This window comes from Lemur catta, chromosome 11 (genome assembly GCF_020740605.2).
Source record: "Lemur catta isolate mLemCat1 chromosome 11, mLemCat1.pri, whole genome shotgun sequence".
NCBI lineage: Eukaryota > Metazoa > Chordata > Mammalia > Primates > Lemuridae > Lemur > Lemur catta.
The window spans coordinates 48,889,520-48,904,615 of record NC_059138.1 but is presented as its reverse complement, the minus strand read 5'-3'; the positions used below and the strand labels follow the sequence as shown (position 1 = coordinate 48,904,615).

General features: G+C 35.5%; 1 protein-coding gene across 7 annotated transcripts in view; it reads right to left on the bottom strand.

The window, feature by feature from the left end:
• DMTF1 (cyclin D binding myb like transcription factor 1) overlaps window positions 1-15,096 on the bottom strand; it is a 44,450-nt gene that overhangs the window by 1,369 nt on the left and 27,985 nt on the right. For all 7 annotated transcript variants that reach the window (XM_045565127.1, XM_045565129.1, XM_045565124.1 and 4 more), the window contains 10 exons: window positions 14,557-14,714; window positions 13,196-13,228; window positions 12,178-12,287; window positions 10,129-10,357; window positions 8,767-8,918; window positions 6,979-7,188; window positions 4,177-4,262; window positions 1,741-1,896; window positions 1,009-1,386; window positions 73-217 (listed from right to left, as the gene is read on the bottom strand). In XM_045565127.1, the coding sequence (XP_045421083.1) occupies window positions 73-217; window positions 1,009-1,386; window positions 1,741-1,896; window positions 4,177-4,262; window positions 6,979-7,188; window positions 8,767-8,918; window positions 10,129-10,357; window positions 12,178-12,287; window positions 13,196-13,228; window positions 14,557-14,714 (1,657 nt within the window). The remainder of the gene's footprint in view (window positions 1-72; window positions 218-1,008; window positions 1,387-1,740; window positions 1,897-4,176; window positions 4,263-6,978; window positions 7,189-8,766; window positions 8,919-10,128; window positions 10,358-12,177; window positions 12,288-13,195; window positions 13,229-14,556; window positions 14,715-15,096) is intronic.

Genomic DNA, 15,096 nt, shown 5'->3' with positions numbered 1-15,096 from the left:
AAACAGGTGAATACCTGCCTGATTTTTTCCCTCATAAGATTTATCAAGCACATGGGAGTTGTATTACGGTACCTGTTAGTGTTGTCAAAGGCAAGACAGATTCAGTATCTATAACATCAGATGCCTGGATAAAGCCATGTGGTGAAGGAACGATAAGTATTGTTTCATCATCAATTGTTTCATCAACTTGTTCTTCTATAGTAGGAGATTCTAAATCCTAAATAATATTAAAGAAAAAAAAAAAGATGAGGGCTGGGCATGGTGGCTCACGCCTGTAGTCCCAGCTATTCTGGAGGCTGAGGCAGGAGGACTGCTTGGGCCCAGAAGGTTATAGTGAACTATGATGACGCCACTGTGCTCTAGAGAGGGCGACGAAGTGAACTGTCTCAAAAAAAAAGATTGTGACTCATGTTCCTTATTAGATTTCCTTAAGATCCCAAGCACATATAGGTTGGATAGGACTGACTTAACTTTTAAACACATTCCATTTTAAATTTAGAACATAAATGAAAAGTTAAGGTCTTCAAAAATGGATGAAAGTTAACCTTAATGATCTCATAATCTAATGTTCTAGATATTAAAAAGGAACTTACAGGTCACCTGAATATAGAAGACTATATAGGTTACACAATGGGATGAGTTGAACCACAGAGATCTATTACTAACCACTCTCAGGAAAATGCTTCTATGGGTTTCAACAAACATTTCTCTATTGCAGGTGGAAAGGGGAAAGTTTTAGTTAGGAACTGTGGTAAGACAGAACCTAGTTTTCTTATTCCCCCAACAGCCTCAAGATCTCTTTGCCTGCCCACTTCTGTCAGCAACAACACTGTTGGCTCACTGATACTTGTGAGGCCAGAGACAGGGATTGTACTTTATTTTGTGAGACTTAAGAAGATAGGAAGGTACCAGAGAATATCCTTTTAAATTATTTCTAAGCTGTTTTCAAACCGCAGGTTTGAAGCCCAAGGCAGAACCCATTCAATTTTTCTCTTAAGTGCAACTTACCTCAGTAACATAAGCACTGGGTAAATCAGAGCGTGATTCCTCCTCTTGTTTGAGGTTGGTGTCAGAGATTTCTTCTTCTGTTCTGACCATAACACTATTCATCAGTTCTGTGCTATTTTGGTCACTGAATTTGGATACATGAGCATCATTAAATGACTCCACAGTCATCTTAGGCTGATGAATTTCATCTGGGAAAGTGTCTGCTTCTAGGGCATCTGGAGGCTCAGGAAAATCAGATGATTGAATACCAGTATCTACTGTCAGTTCTGCTTGGGATATGGAAGAAGTGATGTCCTCTGTGGCAACAGTCTGAATGATGACTCTGGGTGTGTGACACTGCACTGTGACATTGTCACTTGTGTTCAACAAATGTTCTGGCTACAAAATATTAAAAAAATTATCAATGGAAAATGAGAAAGTACCTATTAAAGTTACACAACAAATGACATAAATTTATCAATGTTATTACTGTTTTCCTAGAACCCCTGTTCTTTGCCTGCTGGGGCCCCTGCTCTCCTAATAGCATCCATCTCACCTAAGGGGATACAGGGGGTGAGAGAGATATCCCAGTGAAGGCACAGTGATGGCATAAAACATTGTGCTTGGGACAACAGCAGTAGGAAAAATTAATTTGGTTAACTGGACTACCTCATTGTTCGGTGCTTATATTTTGTATCAACTAATCCTGGTCCACAACAGGTACTCAAAAATCAAGTAATTTATGTAACATACGGATAAAGCGTGAACGATGATCTGTTCAGGAGAAGCAGGCGCAGCAGCTGTCAAGGTTACTGTGGGACTAGCAGTCAGAGTTAGGGGAAGGCCTTGGCTTGAGCTTGTTTGAAGTAGATAGGTGCCTGGAGTGCCAGTGGGCTGTAAATGGAAGGACTAAAGGAAAAAGAAAAAAGAGTTCAACAGACTATGATTAAGTCTACTTTTATAACCCAAACAGGGACTCGCTTTAGTTTACTAGCCACAAATGTACTTACCAATTGTGAAGGTATGAACAGGTAATAAAACGAAGGGTATATTACTCTTTACTATTTATCTGTCTCAAGTCATTACTCAGCCTGGAGGTTTAAGAGGTAAGACACTTACTGTGTGCTCCTTGCTCTGGTGTATTCCTATGGTCTGGTCTCCACTATTTGTTTCAGGGCACCAAGACACAGTTGTATGAACACTGTTCCCAGTGCAGTAACCCAGCACAACCATTTGTCCCTCTTTATCCTTTCTCTGTAGCACATTAAAAACTGGCTATCTCTCAAGTTAAAAAAAAAACAAAAATTCGTGTTTTTGAAAAGGCACAATAGCAGTGTTTACTTGAATGCATTTTTATAGCATAATTTTAGGAAATATTTTTTATATTAAGGAAAAATATAGAGAAATAGCAATTAGCAATATTCTACTGAAGAAACATTTGAAAAGCTAACTAATAATACATTTATCTTTTGAGGAAGTATAACAGATTTACTAATAAACCTTTCACAACTGTAAGCTTCTACATAAAAATCTGAGTTAGGTTTATCCTGATACCCTAAACAGGAAAAGTACTTGTACTTAAGATAGGTCTTAGGAGTTAAAATCACACAGCCTGTTTTTTAGTCCAATGTAGTCTTATGGACTTAGGCAAAACAACTCTCCTGTGTACTGAATCCCCTAAATACAGGTTTCATTATTGCTTAAGTGAGGATAATAACTACCTCTCATGGAAAGGGTTGTTACAATTAGAAATGATTATAAAGTACCTAGAACTCAGCAGGGACTCAATTTTCTTCCTTTCCATAAAAGTGAAAGCTAATCATTTTCCTAAAGTTTGCATGTAATCACATATGCTCAGGCATTACTGTAAATACTTTATATGTACATTTTATTTAATATATTTAAATACATTTAATTCTCACAATTTTTTGAAGATAAGGTACTGTTATCATCGCATATTAATAAATTGAAAAGTTTCTCAGTATTTTATTGTGACCCCATAAATAAAAATGTGAACACATACCCCAAATGTATATGTACAGGAAGGGTTAAAAAAAAAAAGTTCTGTTTTCTACCTGTGTCAAATGGTTGTCTTATACATTCCCATTGTGGAGACCACTGGATTAGGAAACTGATGCTTAGGTTAAGTAAGCTGCCAGCAGAATTTCCAAAAATGGAAAGAAAACCGTTTGCTACCTTGGCCATTCTCCTGAGATTTGGTTGGGGAGAAGATGAATAAAGTTTTGCACTAATATCCCTATGTTCTTCACAATAAATAAATCTTGACAAAATTTAAATTTGCTTTACATTTTCTTAGTATGAAATATGAACTAATTCTAGGTTTACTTGTTTTAGAAAGCAGGATATCAACGTCATGTCCATTTTCCTGCAGCCATAGGCAAACAATCTACTTTCTGTATATACAGATTTGCCCATTTTGGACATTTCAAATAAATGAGAGCCATATACTATGATATTTTGTGTTGTCTGGTTTCTAAGGTTCATCCATGTTGTAGCATGTATCAGTATTTCATTCCTTTTTATCACTGAATAATATTTGTATGGCAGTAGCACATTTTACTTACCCATTTTTCAGCTGACAGACATTTGGGTTTCCATTTTTTGGTTGTTATGAATAATGCAATACAATGAGCATTCATGTACAAGTTTTTATTGGACACATGTTTTCGTTTCTCTTAGATATATCTGGGATTAGAATAGGTGGATCATTTTGTCTCTGTGTAACCTTTTTAGGAACTATAAGACTTTTCCAAAGCAGCTAAACCATTTAGCACTGGGACTTTTAAATTTTGTATCCCCAATGGCTACTACAGTATTTAGTGAATGAGTATTATTAAATAGCTCATGATTAGTTTGTCCACAAACTCTGCCTCAAATAACCAATATGAACTTTTTGGTTATAAATTTATGACTCAGTACAAATCTACAGTATGCACTCATTAGCACTGTCATTTTCATATATATAAAGAACATACTGGTTTATATATAAATAAAAAAACAGATTAAAATTAATTATAAAAGTAGAAGTCTGATTTATATCTAGTCTACCATCCATCTGGCCTCAGACTTTTATATTTCATCTGCTTATATGATAACATTTCTAAAGACAATACCAACTAATCTTATAATTAAAAATGGCTGATATCTATTTTTTGAAGTATTACTCACTGGGAGAATCTCAAATGTCTGTAGTGTTCCACTGTTTAGTGTTATTGTTTCCGAGTCAACAGTAGCAGCAGGGGAGTCTGTTGAAGCTGTGATAAGAACAAGGACAATAATAAATAAAATGCTTTGTAAATTTAAATTTTTCCAGTGTAATCAACTGTCATGAAGGCAATTTCATAATGAATAATTTGTCTGGAGACCTGAAGTCATTTAAATTTCTTATGAGAGATAAGAAATCTAATGGATTTGTCTGAGATGGCATACAGATCAGGGGTTGGCTAACTGTGACCCATAGCCAAATCCAGCCTGCTGCCAATTTTTGTAAATAAAGTATTACTGGAACACAGCCATGCTCATTGTTTATGTATTTTCTATGCTTGCTTTCACACTACAACAGAGTTGAGATCCTGTGACAGATACTATAAGGCCCATAAAGCCTAAAATACTTTTACTATCTGTCCCTTTATAGAAAAGGTTTGCTAACCCCTGGTATATATATGTCCATAAAATGTTTCTAATGTAAGGAAGTAACTGGAACACACTAAGGCCAACCTGCAGAGATAGGAACTTAGTAAAAACTAACTTTCTTGAACGTTCTGGTAAGCCATATAGATATCTGGACTGGTAGTCTCCAAACACTAGGCTTTCATTTAGCAACATCAACTCGTAGCAAAGTAAACCTGGGCAAATAACTTACTTTGATCTAAACTAATGTTCAGAGATTTTTATCTGTTCTGCCTAACTCATATAGTTGTTGTGAGGATCAAAAGTGCTCTTAAAAACAAGATATAAATTTAAGATACTATTATTTCACAGGACCACATTTTGGGGAGTGACCAGCACTTTAGAGATCAGAGTATAATCACTTTAAAGGTGTGTCAACTGAGGCTCAGACTTGATTAATGTCTGCTCAAGGTTATATAGAACTAAGACTAACTAGAAGAAATGTGATTTCTTTTGGTGCTTTCAAGTCATACCTATAGGTAAATCCACGTAGGAAATGATTTTGGAACTGATATAATGTGTGGTGTTTATTTAGTTTATTACATTCGGACAACTCTCAGCATGTGAGAGGAATGTAATACCCTTTAGTATTAGAGGAATGTAATTTCCAATAGCAATGCACTTGATTCATGTCATTTCTCTTACTATTTGATGGATCCTTAAGATCATAGCTATAATAACTTGAAGTGATTCTAGATAAATAACCTAAGTCAAGGTGAGCAAACCACAGTTGGGGACAAATGTGACTCAAGACTAAGAATGGTTTTTACCTTTGTAAAGGGTTATTTAAAGACAAAGAATATCCCACAAAGACCTATGTGGCCTGCATAGCCTAAAATATTCATGCCCATTCTATAAAGACATTTCCTGATCTCTGTCCCCTAACTTAAAAAAAGAAACAAGAGATTTTAGTCAGAAGGTTACAAATAATGGGTGGATTACAGAATTCTTACTACAGTCACATTTCTTGCTGGAAGAAATAAAGTTTTAATGTCTCTAAGGTAACTCTGACAGTCACTGCACACACACAGACAGATGGTGGTTCAGTGATTCTCAACCATGGGATCATAGGGTACATTTGGAAATGTGTGGAATGTTTCTGTTTGGCATAATAATTGAAGAGCATTACTGACATTTTGTGGGTGAGACAAAGGGACACAGCATCCTGTAATATGAAGGACAGTCCTGCAAAATACTATCTCACTCAAAATGCCAGTAATCACCTACTTGAGAGTAACACAGTGATTGGTACAAATAGCATCATGTAGACCAAAACAAAAAGCGAGATAAAAGTGAATAATAATGTGGTTGTGGTTCTAAGAATTTTATTTTCTTTCTTTTTTTTTTTTTTTAAGACAGGGTCTTGCTCTGTTGCTGGGCTAGAGTGCAGCTCACTGCACCTCAAACTCCTATAATCAAGTGATCCTCCTGCCTCAGCCTCCTGAAAAGCTGGGACTATAGACACGTGCTACCACATGTGGCTAATTTTTCTTCTTTTTTTTTCTTTTTGGTAGAGATGGAGGTCTCGCTATGTTGCTCAGGCTGGTCTTGAACTCCTGGCCTCAAGTGATACTCCCTCCTCAGTCTCCCAAAGTACTAGGATTACAGGCATGGGCCACTGCACCCAGCCTTTCTTTTTGTCACTATAATTCAAGACTGACAAAAAGGGAGAAAGATTAATTTGACATAGATCTGAAGAAAAAAATTCCCCTCCTATAACAACTGCTGGGGTCACACAATCTCATTAAACACAAAACTGTCAGAGGATAAGGACAACAGAATGGAAAAAAAGGAGCTTCCCATAGGAAACTGACCCTCACTCTCTGAAGAGAATCTTTCTCAACCTTGCCAAAACTCATTTCTTTTATCTACGCATTCTTCTACTCAAATCCATCCCTGACTTGTGTGTCTTTTGGTGATATTACTACAAATGACATTTCACTTTGTTAACTCTATTTCTTTGCTTGATTGACTGCTTTTTAGGTAGTTTTCTATTAATCATTAATTTTAATTTCTATTTTTAATGATTATTTCTATTAAATCGCTGATTATAAAATCTAAAAATTAAGATGGCTTAAAATGGTTGGGCAGATGATTTTAAGTCCTTTCTGACACACATTTATTCTTTGTACAAATATTAACTGAGCTGAACATAAAATGCCTTAGATAAACATAAAATGTGCTTCAATTCATCAACCTGGGTAAACTTCTATCAATATTCTAGAAGACTGAAAGGTGTCAGAGCCATTAATCAAATTATATAAGTCAGATAACAAGGAGTCATGAGAGTCAAACACTCACAGACATGGGTGATCTGGACCGGAATCTGCAATGCTGTCACAGGGTTAGGAGAGATGGCTGCATTATCCTCCAAGCGGGCAACTCTTATCTGAACATGCTGTACACTGGAATTGGAATTACCGTTTGGAACTCCAGATCCTGATTTATTCTCCAAAAGCGTTGGGTTGTTTTTTTGGTTCTCATGTAACTGTTTAAGACCTTTTATTAAGACTGAAGGGAGATGGGTAGACAAAAAGAACATTTATTCTCCGACAGACCACCATCTAAGCAGCAAGGGAGGTGAGGGGAGGGTAAGGAGGGAAAGTATTGGGAATAAATAAGTGCATATTGGATGTAAAAATAAAATATTTTAAAATAACCACTTGTCCTGAAATTTTTGGAAACGTTATCCAACATAAATTTTAAAAATTCTTGTTTTCCCCTCATTTTTTTTTTGAACTAGCACTTCATCATGGCATAAAAATTCTTAATATTGTTCTTGCCACCTTAAGATTCATAATGCCAAAAAAACAAAACAAAACAAACAAAAAAAACAAGTGGACACTGCAAAGAACATGGAAATATGACATTTTCTATGTCCCAGGGCTTCTTGATAGAATTCTTACCATTTAGGAAAAATTCTGGCAATGCTAAGCAGCTTATTTTCATTTTCTAAATCAATAGTATACATTTTTCCCCCAAGGACTTACAGGCACTTGACTGGGTCTCCTCACAACTCCAAAGGTAGCAGCTGACCTTTTCAAAGGAGTAATATATGCTACCAGGAGTTCTTGCACAGCGAGGCCAATTCTAGAGTTTACTCTCTCTATTCACAAACTATGCAATTCCTCTATAACTGGGTGTTTAATTTTTAAAAATCACATTTTCATCAAGCCAAAGTTCCTCAGCATTTAATTTTCCTTTGGAAAAATGGAAGTTGAAGTGCTTTAAAAAGGGGAATAAATTTGAAAACCTAAATTAAACAGACTATACAATTTAGTTTAGTGCCTAAATGCAAAACAGGCAATGAAATGAAAAGTATGTTACACCTCATTTTAAATATACCCAATTTAAAATCTTGGATTTATATAAAAGTGAAATAAGAAATTTATCGAGATGTTCAACAAAATAAATAACCACAGAATTTCTCTAAATTAACAAGGCCAGTTATTTGAAATTAGTCAACTCATAAAAGCTGATTTAAACTTGTTTTCAGAAGGGTATCTTTGTACAAAATGAAAATAAAGTCCTGAGTCACTTAACAACGGGGACAGGTTCTAAGAAATGTGTTGTTAGGTGATCATATCGTAATGTGAACACCACAGAGTGTACTTACTTACACAAACCTAGATGGTATAGCCTACTTCACACCTATATTATATGGTATAACCTATTGCTCCTAGCTACAAACCTGTAACACAATGGTATTTGTGTATTTAAACATATCTAAACATGGAGAAAGTAAGGTAAAACTATGATGGTATAATTTTATGGGACCACTGTTGTATATGCAGTCTGTTGTTAGCTGAAACATCGTTATATGGTGTATGACTCTATACATAGAATTTATTTCCTCTTCACAGTTTGAGCATATATGTATATATTTTTGTTTTGGGGCTTTGGGAATTACAGATCACATTAACTCTTCTCTAGGGAAGAAAAAACAATTACTCAAACAAATAGGGCAGAAGTTTATGTGAAAAATCTGCTATGATACCTCTTTAGCCGAGCAAAGAACTTCTAACCTCATTCCTAAAGAGTAAATATGGTAAGAAAAAGGAAGAACTTAAAAAGCAAATAATACATTACCAGAGAACGAAACATCCTTATGGTTTGCAATTTGCCTTTTGATGGTCCACCATTTACTGCGAAGCCACTGTGGTGAACGAACACTGCTCCATCCCTCAGCTAACAGATCCCAGTTAATGTCATTTTCATCAGCTACATCAAGCTCTGCTATCCTACGGGTTACAAAATAAGCATCTGTTAGATGTTAAATTTCTTTGTCCCTAAGACCCCTCTCTGACTACAGGTAATGGCACTGGCAATAAAGGGAGTGGCAGGTTATACCAATGAGAGGCCATTGTTAAGATGCATGGGAAAGGATACTAGGAATGCAGACCTGCTTCCAGAGGTAAGAGCTAAGAAATACCACTAGAAACAACCTTTTGTTACAGGTACAAACAGAGGGCCAAACCATAAATGGTTAGAACCAGATGAAGCACTGTGAAGGAAAGGTTAGAATAGGATAAGAACAAGTTTAGTTGTACAGTGTTCTACGATGTTTCACAGTGTGGCCTTTACTAAGTCAGTTATTTCCTGGATCCGAACTTTTCCATTTGTAAAACAAACAAAAATGTTTAAAAATGAGCTATTTAAAAAGATGACTAGTTGAAAATCTAAACAAAATCCAAAACAAAAAAATGATAGACAAAAGTAATAGAAACAACGAAAAAAACAACCAACAATAGTACAACTAAATTGGGGGTTTTAAAAATCTATTCATTTTCTAGCTTTAACTGTCATGATGATTTTGACTTTCAGTAGGGAGTAGCCACAATGATGGTCTCTATTACTTTGGTGTCTTAAATAATTTCTTGCCAGTATTTTTGCCCATTATAGTCTGAGTCTTAATGGTTAAACCAACTACTTTAATAAATAAGGAATTACTACCTTAAAGATATTTTTGGATTTGTATGAAATGGATATGTTTGATTTGGTTCAATTTGAAGGTGTGGGGTTAACTAGTCTAGGCCCCCCTTCTTGGCAATCTTAGCACAGTAGCCAAGGATTGAAGGGCATGGAGACTGATAGCCCTCTTACCCTAAACATGATTCCCCCCTAGGCTAGGACTGAGGCACATTGGTGGGACAGTGGAAAAGCTGCACTGCCGCTGCCTGTGCCGTACCTGTTCTGTGGATATAGAGAGGACTTCAGTCTCCACGCCTTCAATCTGGTACTCTGCACGAGCACTAAATCCACTAAAAAGGAACAAACACAAAACAAAACAAAGAGCTCAATATGAAATACTTAGGATCTTAAATAGTGGCTCTCTATGGAAAGGATACTTTTCAGACATTATGCATCTAGGGAAACCAAAAGAGGAAAGTCAATCAAGACATTCATAGCAATTAAAGCAGCTTTTGTCATTGAAAGATTTAAGACACAAACCTGAGGATGAGATTGATTTCATCTTCCTTGGTCCACTCAGTACCCCCACTCTGTTTCCAGTTCAGGTAGTTGAGCCATTTAGAACGACACTGCTTTTCTGAGCGGGTACCCACTCGTTCAGCCACAGCTGCCCAAGACACACCTTGTGTGACTATGTCACCTGGCTCAGTGCTTGTCAATTCGTGAACCACTTCTGCAAGTCTCTTTTCTTCTTCTTCTGTCCACTTCCCTGAAAAAGGAAATCATCCAGACTACCACTGCTACCTTCTCCATCTTTTACAAAACTGATTCAGTCCTGTATTTACAAGGACCGATGGTAGTATGCAGTAGTACTAAGAGTTTATTTCTGAATGACTCTCTGGTGGGAAACCACATATACCTACTAAGACAATTGTACTTTAGTAGCCCAGTAATAGTTTCAGTACAAAAGAAAATATAGAATCCTAATGGAGAGCATTGGCTGACTCTTTAAGAAAAGCAAAGCTACCCAAAACATAACTACAAAGAATTACGTATTCAAGTTATATCATCTTCTTTCCTCATTATTCTAACTCCAAGCTGTCATGAAATATCAGTAAAGTCTGATTTGAATTTATGCATACTTTTATTCTCAGATTTTTTGAATCCATAAACCCACTAATAAATAACAGCAAATGTTCCTCTTGGTCTTTTTCTTATGAAGCTACAGCAGAAAAACAGATGGGAGGAAAAAACCTGTTTTTAAAAAAAACTCCTTTACTTCTGTTTCCATTCTGTTACTAGTAGCTAAAAACTTATGTTTATTATTATGGTAAACACAGTTCTGGATACTGTGGGTGGAATTCAAGACAAAGTCCTACTCTCCTATGCTACCATGATACGAAAGGAACGGAATACTCTTGAGACTGTGCTGTTTCATGGTGTGGAACACAGGAGAAAACTCCTCATCACAAACTGTATGTTGCAACATGAGAAAGAACCCGACAGATCAATCCCTCAGGCTGGCAATCAGGGAATGGCACAGTGTCCTTCCAACTAATGTTAACAAAAGGGGTTTTGTTACTCACAGCATCTTACATGAACTTCTGGGGTCCTATCCTAAATCTAAAGCTTCCAACCTTGCTTCATTCATTAAGTTAGCCATGTCACAGAATGACAGAGTTGGTGGAACATATGCTCACTGCCTTGCAGGTAATAGTGATGTTGCAACAGTTAAGCAAGAAACATTCTTGATTTCATTTTGGGGGTGGGGGACGGTGTGAGGATAAAAAAAATATATGCCCTAGAAGCTAACACTAAACTTGAGAACTAGTTTTTTTTTTTTTTTAATTGAAAAAGAGCACAGATTGTGGATCTTTCAGGGAACATTAGCGCTAAAAGAGAACTATGAAATTATAGTTCTAACCTGTTCATTTTACAGAGGTTTAAGTGAAGCTCAGAAAGGTTAAATGACAATTAATGGCAGAGCCTAAATGCTGTTGTCGGTCATAAAGGTTAGGTTTAACAGTATCCTCGATACAATTGTATACATTAAGAGGCATTTGTGGTCTGGCATGAGGACTGAAACACCAACCATACATTTTTTTCCTATGGAAAAATATACTTTGAGTTTGAACTAAGCAAAATACATATAAACCTTTGTAACACAGCTGCTTCTTGGGACCTGCCTGCAACTTTTTCATAGATGCATGTTGATAAGCTGTTCTGAACCTGAACTTAACAGTTAGATGGGCCTAAATTAAAATTACTTACTATATATATGCCTTAAGAATAAATACTTTCCCAACTGGGACGATTTTAAATAGCTATAAAATTGAAACATGCTAGAGCTAAAACATCTTGAAACTGAAGTCATGTTGTATCCCTGTGAACAATGTCACCTTATACAAAAACAAAGTAAAAGACTAGTTGGGTGTTAAGTATTAAGCTGAAGAAAAAGAAAGACTAGAAAATAAAGTTTGAACTGACATAAATGACAATTTTTTTCCCCAAACAAAGAGAGGGCAGTATCTGAAGGGGTGAGAGGTGCAAATGGTGACAAGAAAATGACACCAGTAGCACTCACAGTACCTGTGTTGCAAGTATCCTTCATCAGTCGGCACCGATCTTTGACGGAAGATGCACTTCTTCCTAGCGCCGCCCCTATTGTTGCCCAGTCATTGCCATGTTTTATCCGGAGCCTAAAACAAGAGTCTGCCAATCAGCATTTGGTTCAACTGTTTTCTCCCTTTTAATTTCATCATTTATTCTTCATTCTTCTTCTTCCCATTTGACTGGTTTGGAAGTTGTGGGCAGCAATACTTTGAGAGCCAAAGTTTGAAAGTGTGGCCTTTTTTTGGGGTCCACAGTTGTCTGTGGGTGAAAAAAAAACAGGCAGCAATTGCCTTTTTCCTGGGTCAGAGAAGAAATAAGTAACTTGGATATGTGTTCAAAAAAGACCAAATTTCCCCTCAGGTTATTGACATAATCTCCCAGGTAAGCCCCAGATTTTTCCCTTTTGAGCATACACGTAACAAACTCTTCTTTAGATACCTGAAAAAGTTTCACAGGTCTTTATCATCATAAACAGAATCTACCTTCAATTTTTTTTCATGATCCATGCAATTCATTAAATTATACCTTATGGCCCTAACTCAATGAAGCAAAATTACATTTCCTGAGATTCAATAGCCTTTACAAGGTAGAGTCAGCCCAGACATATTCAGTGAAATATTTGCTAAGTCTCCACTCTAAGCTAAGCCATGTAGTACAACCCTGGTTTTGATATTGGTATATAAATTTCCCAAATTTAGTGTTCACACCAGCAAAAATGGCCATCTAATCTAATCTCTTCTGGAACCCCTGTTAGTGGTCTGAGGAAGCATCTGGTGACTAACAACAGAAGACTAAATTTATGCTTTATGGGCATGGCTACTCTGTGCAGGTATGGATCTGGTATGATCTTCTTATGGTCAATAATGCTTAACAGCAGAATTATATCACACCAGTCTGCCAAAAACCTTTCGAAATTTTCAAAGTAAAACTTTCAAAAACACAAGACATAAAAAACAATTAGAATTAATTAAAAAAAAAAAAACTTAAAACTTACTCCTTGAGCTTCTCAATTTCTTCAGGTGTGTATCTATAAATTCAGAGAAATTTAAAAAAATCAATTAAAACAAGAAATGCTAACAACCTAATAAAAACCAGAATTTCACTTAGGGAGCTGAATGTTAAGTTACTTAGCATATTGATAATATTTTTAAAGTAGCCTATTTAAAGTAGATTAATAAAAGCTAAAAACAAAGGCTTCTAATTTCCTTTTTTAAAAAAAACACCAATAGTAAATACTTTTAGTTATAATAAAGGTAAGCACTGTACAACTTTCTCCAGGAAAATTCAATATTTAAAACCCCTATTTGCCCCAATGCTGTCTAACACTTCCTTTATTTCAAAATTTTGTTTCATAACTGAAATCACAACTGTTCTGAAAGACTTATGGATGACACTGTAAACTAGAATAAAAGAAATTTATGGAAAATTCTCTCAAGGCACTGAAAAAATTAAGAGTCTCTTAATTCCTTCTACCCAGGCATGGACATCTTACATACTCTTACTCTTTAGTTCAGTAGTCAAGTCTTCAATAAAGCCAATGCAATGTTCTTTTTAAAAATGTCCACTTAATAATTATGAAAGGCTGCTCACTTTATAACCACTTGTAGTACATGGGAAGTTTACGCATAGTTACAAGTCCTTCATGCTCCATTTAAAAATTTCTCTTCTTCTACTGTCATAAAAAATGGCCATTTAATTCTCTTCAGCTCTTAAATGTGCTCTCATTAGCATGCTGCTGAAGAGGAAAAGCTGCACCAGTAGCTCAGCAGTAACTAATAAGCCATACTACTGCTACCTAAAATTTCCAGAGAAATTGAAAGTACAAGAGTAACAACATAAAATCATTGCATTGAAGACTCTTAGTAATGCCTTCCCATAAACGCTACCTATAACAGAATCGATGCATTGTTTCCAGAAATATAGCTCTTTTCCAGTCTGGTTTTATTTAAAAAGGAAAAAAAAAAAAAAAAGTCACTGACTCAGGAATGCTATACACTAAAAAACCAATAGGAAAAATGTTACCAATGAATTTAGAGTTCTTTTCACACACTTTCTAAATCTTTAACCACTACTATACTTTTTATGGTATCTTCATACAAAAGCAGACTTTGCTATATTAAGTTAATCTAACCTATATAAAGTGATTTAGATTCTAATTTCTAAAAGAGACCTTATTATAATGAGGTTTTCACCATATTTACAACATGGACCTGGAGGATAAAAATATTAACTCAAAAGTCATTCATAGTTGTCTCCAATTAAGGCCCTGATCATAATCCAATTTTTAAAAAATGACAGTTCCTTAGATATTTTCCCTAATTACATGAAAACATGCAGCATTACAAGTTTTCATACTTTCCCACATGGTTTCTGTCATCATACATGCGAAGCACTCTTCTATAAACTGCAAACAAAGGCCGGTTCAGACCCCATGCTATAGTCCTGTAGAAATCTTTTCTTTCGTCTTTTGACATCTCAAAGATGATTTCTGTAGCATCTTTTATTCCGCGTGCCTAAATGGGTTACATTTCTTTGATTTAGGGATTTCTGATAAAATGCATATGGATATACTATGCTTTTAAAACTGGTTTTAGTATTAAAGGTCATCAATGGCATTTAGAAAAAGAATATATTGTTAATTCATTAACAAGTCATATATGGTGTAAGAGATAATAAAGTGATACTTAAATGTTGTAAAAATAAACTGTATCAAATTCAATTTGTCAACTCCTTTTAAAATTCTAAAAAATTAAAAATGAATCTAAAGAAAGTAGAAAGAAAATCGTAAGAGCGAAATAAATGGAATCAGGAATCAAAGCATAGAAAGAATAAACAAACCTAGAAATTGGTTGGTTTTTTGAAAAAATATCCTTTCAGATTAATAAAATTTGAAAT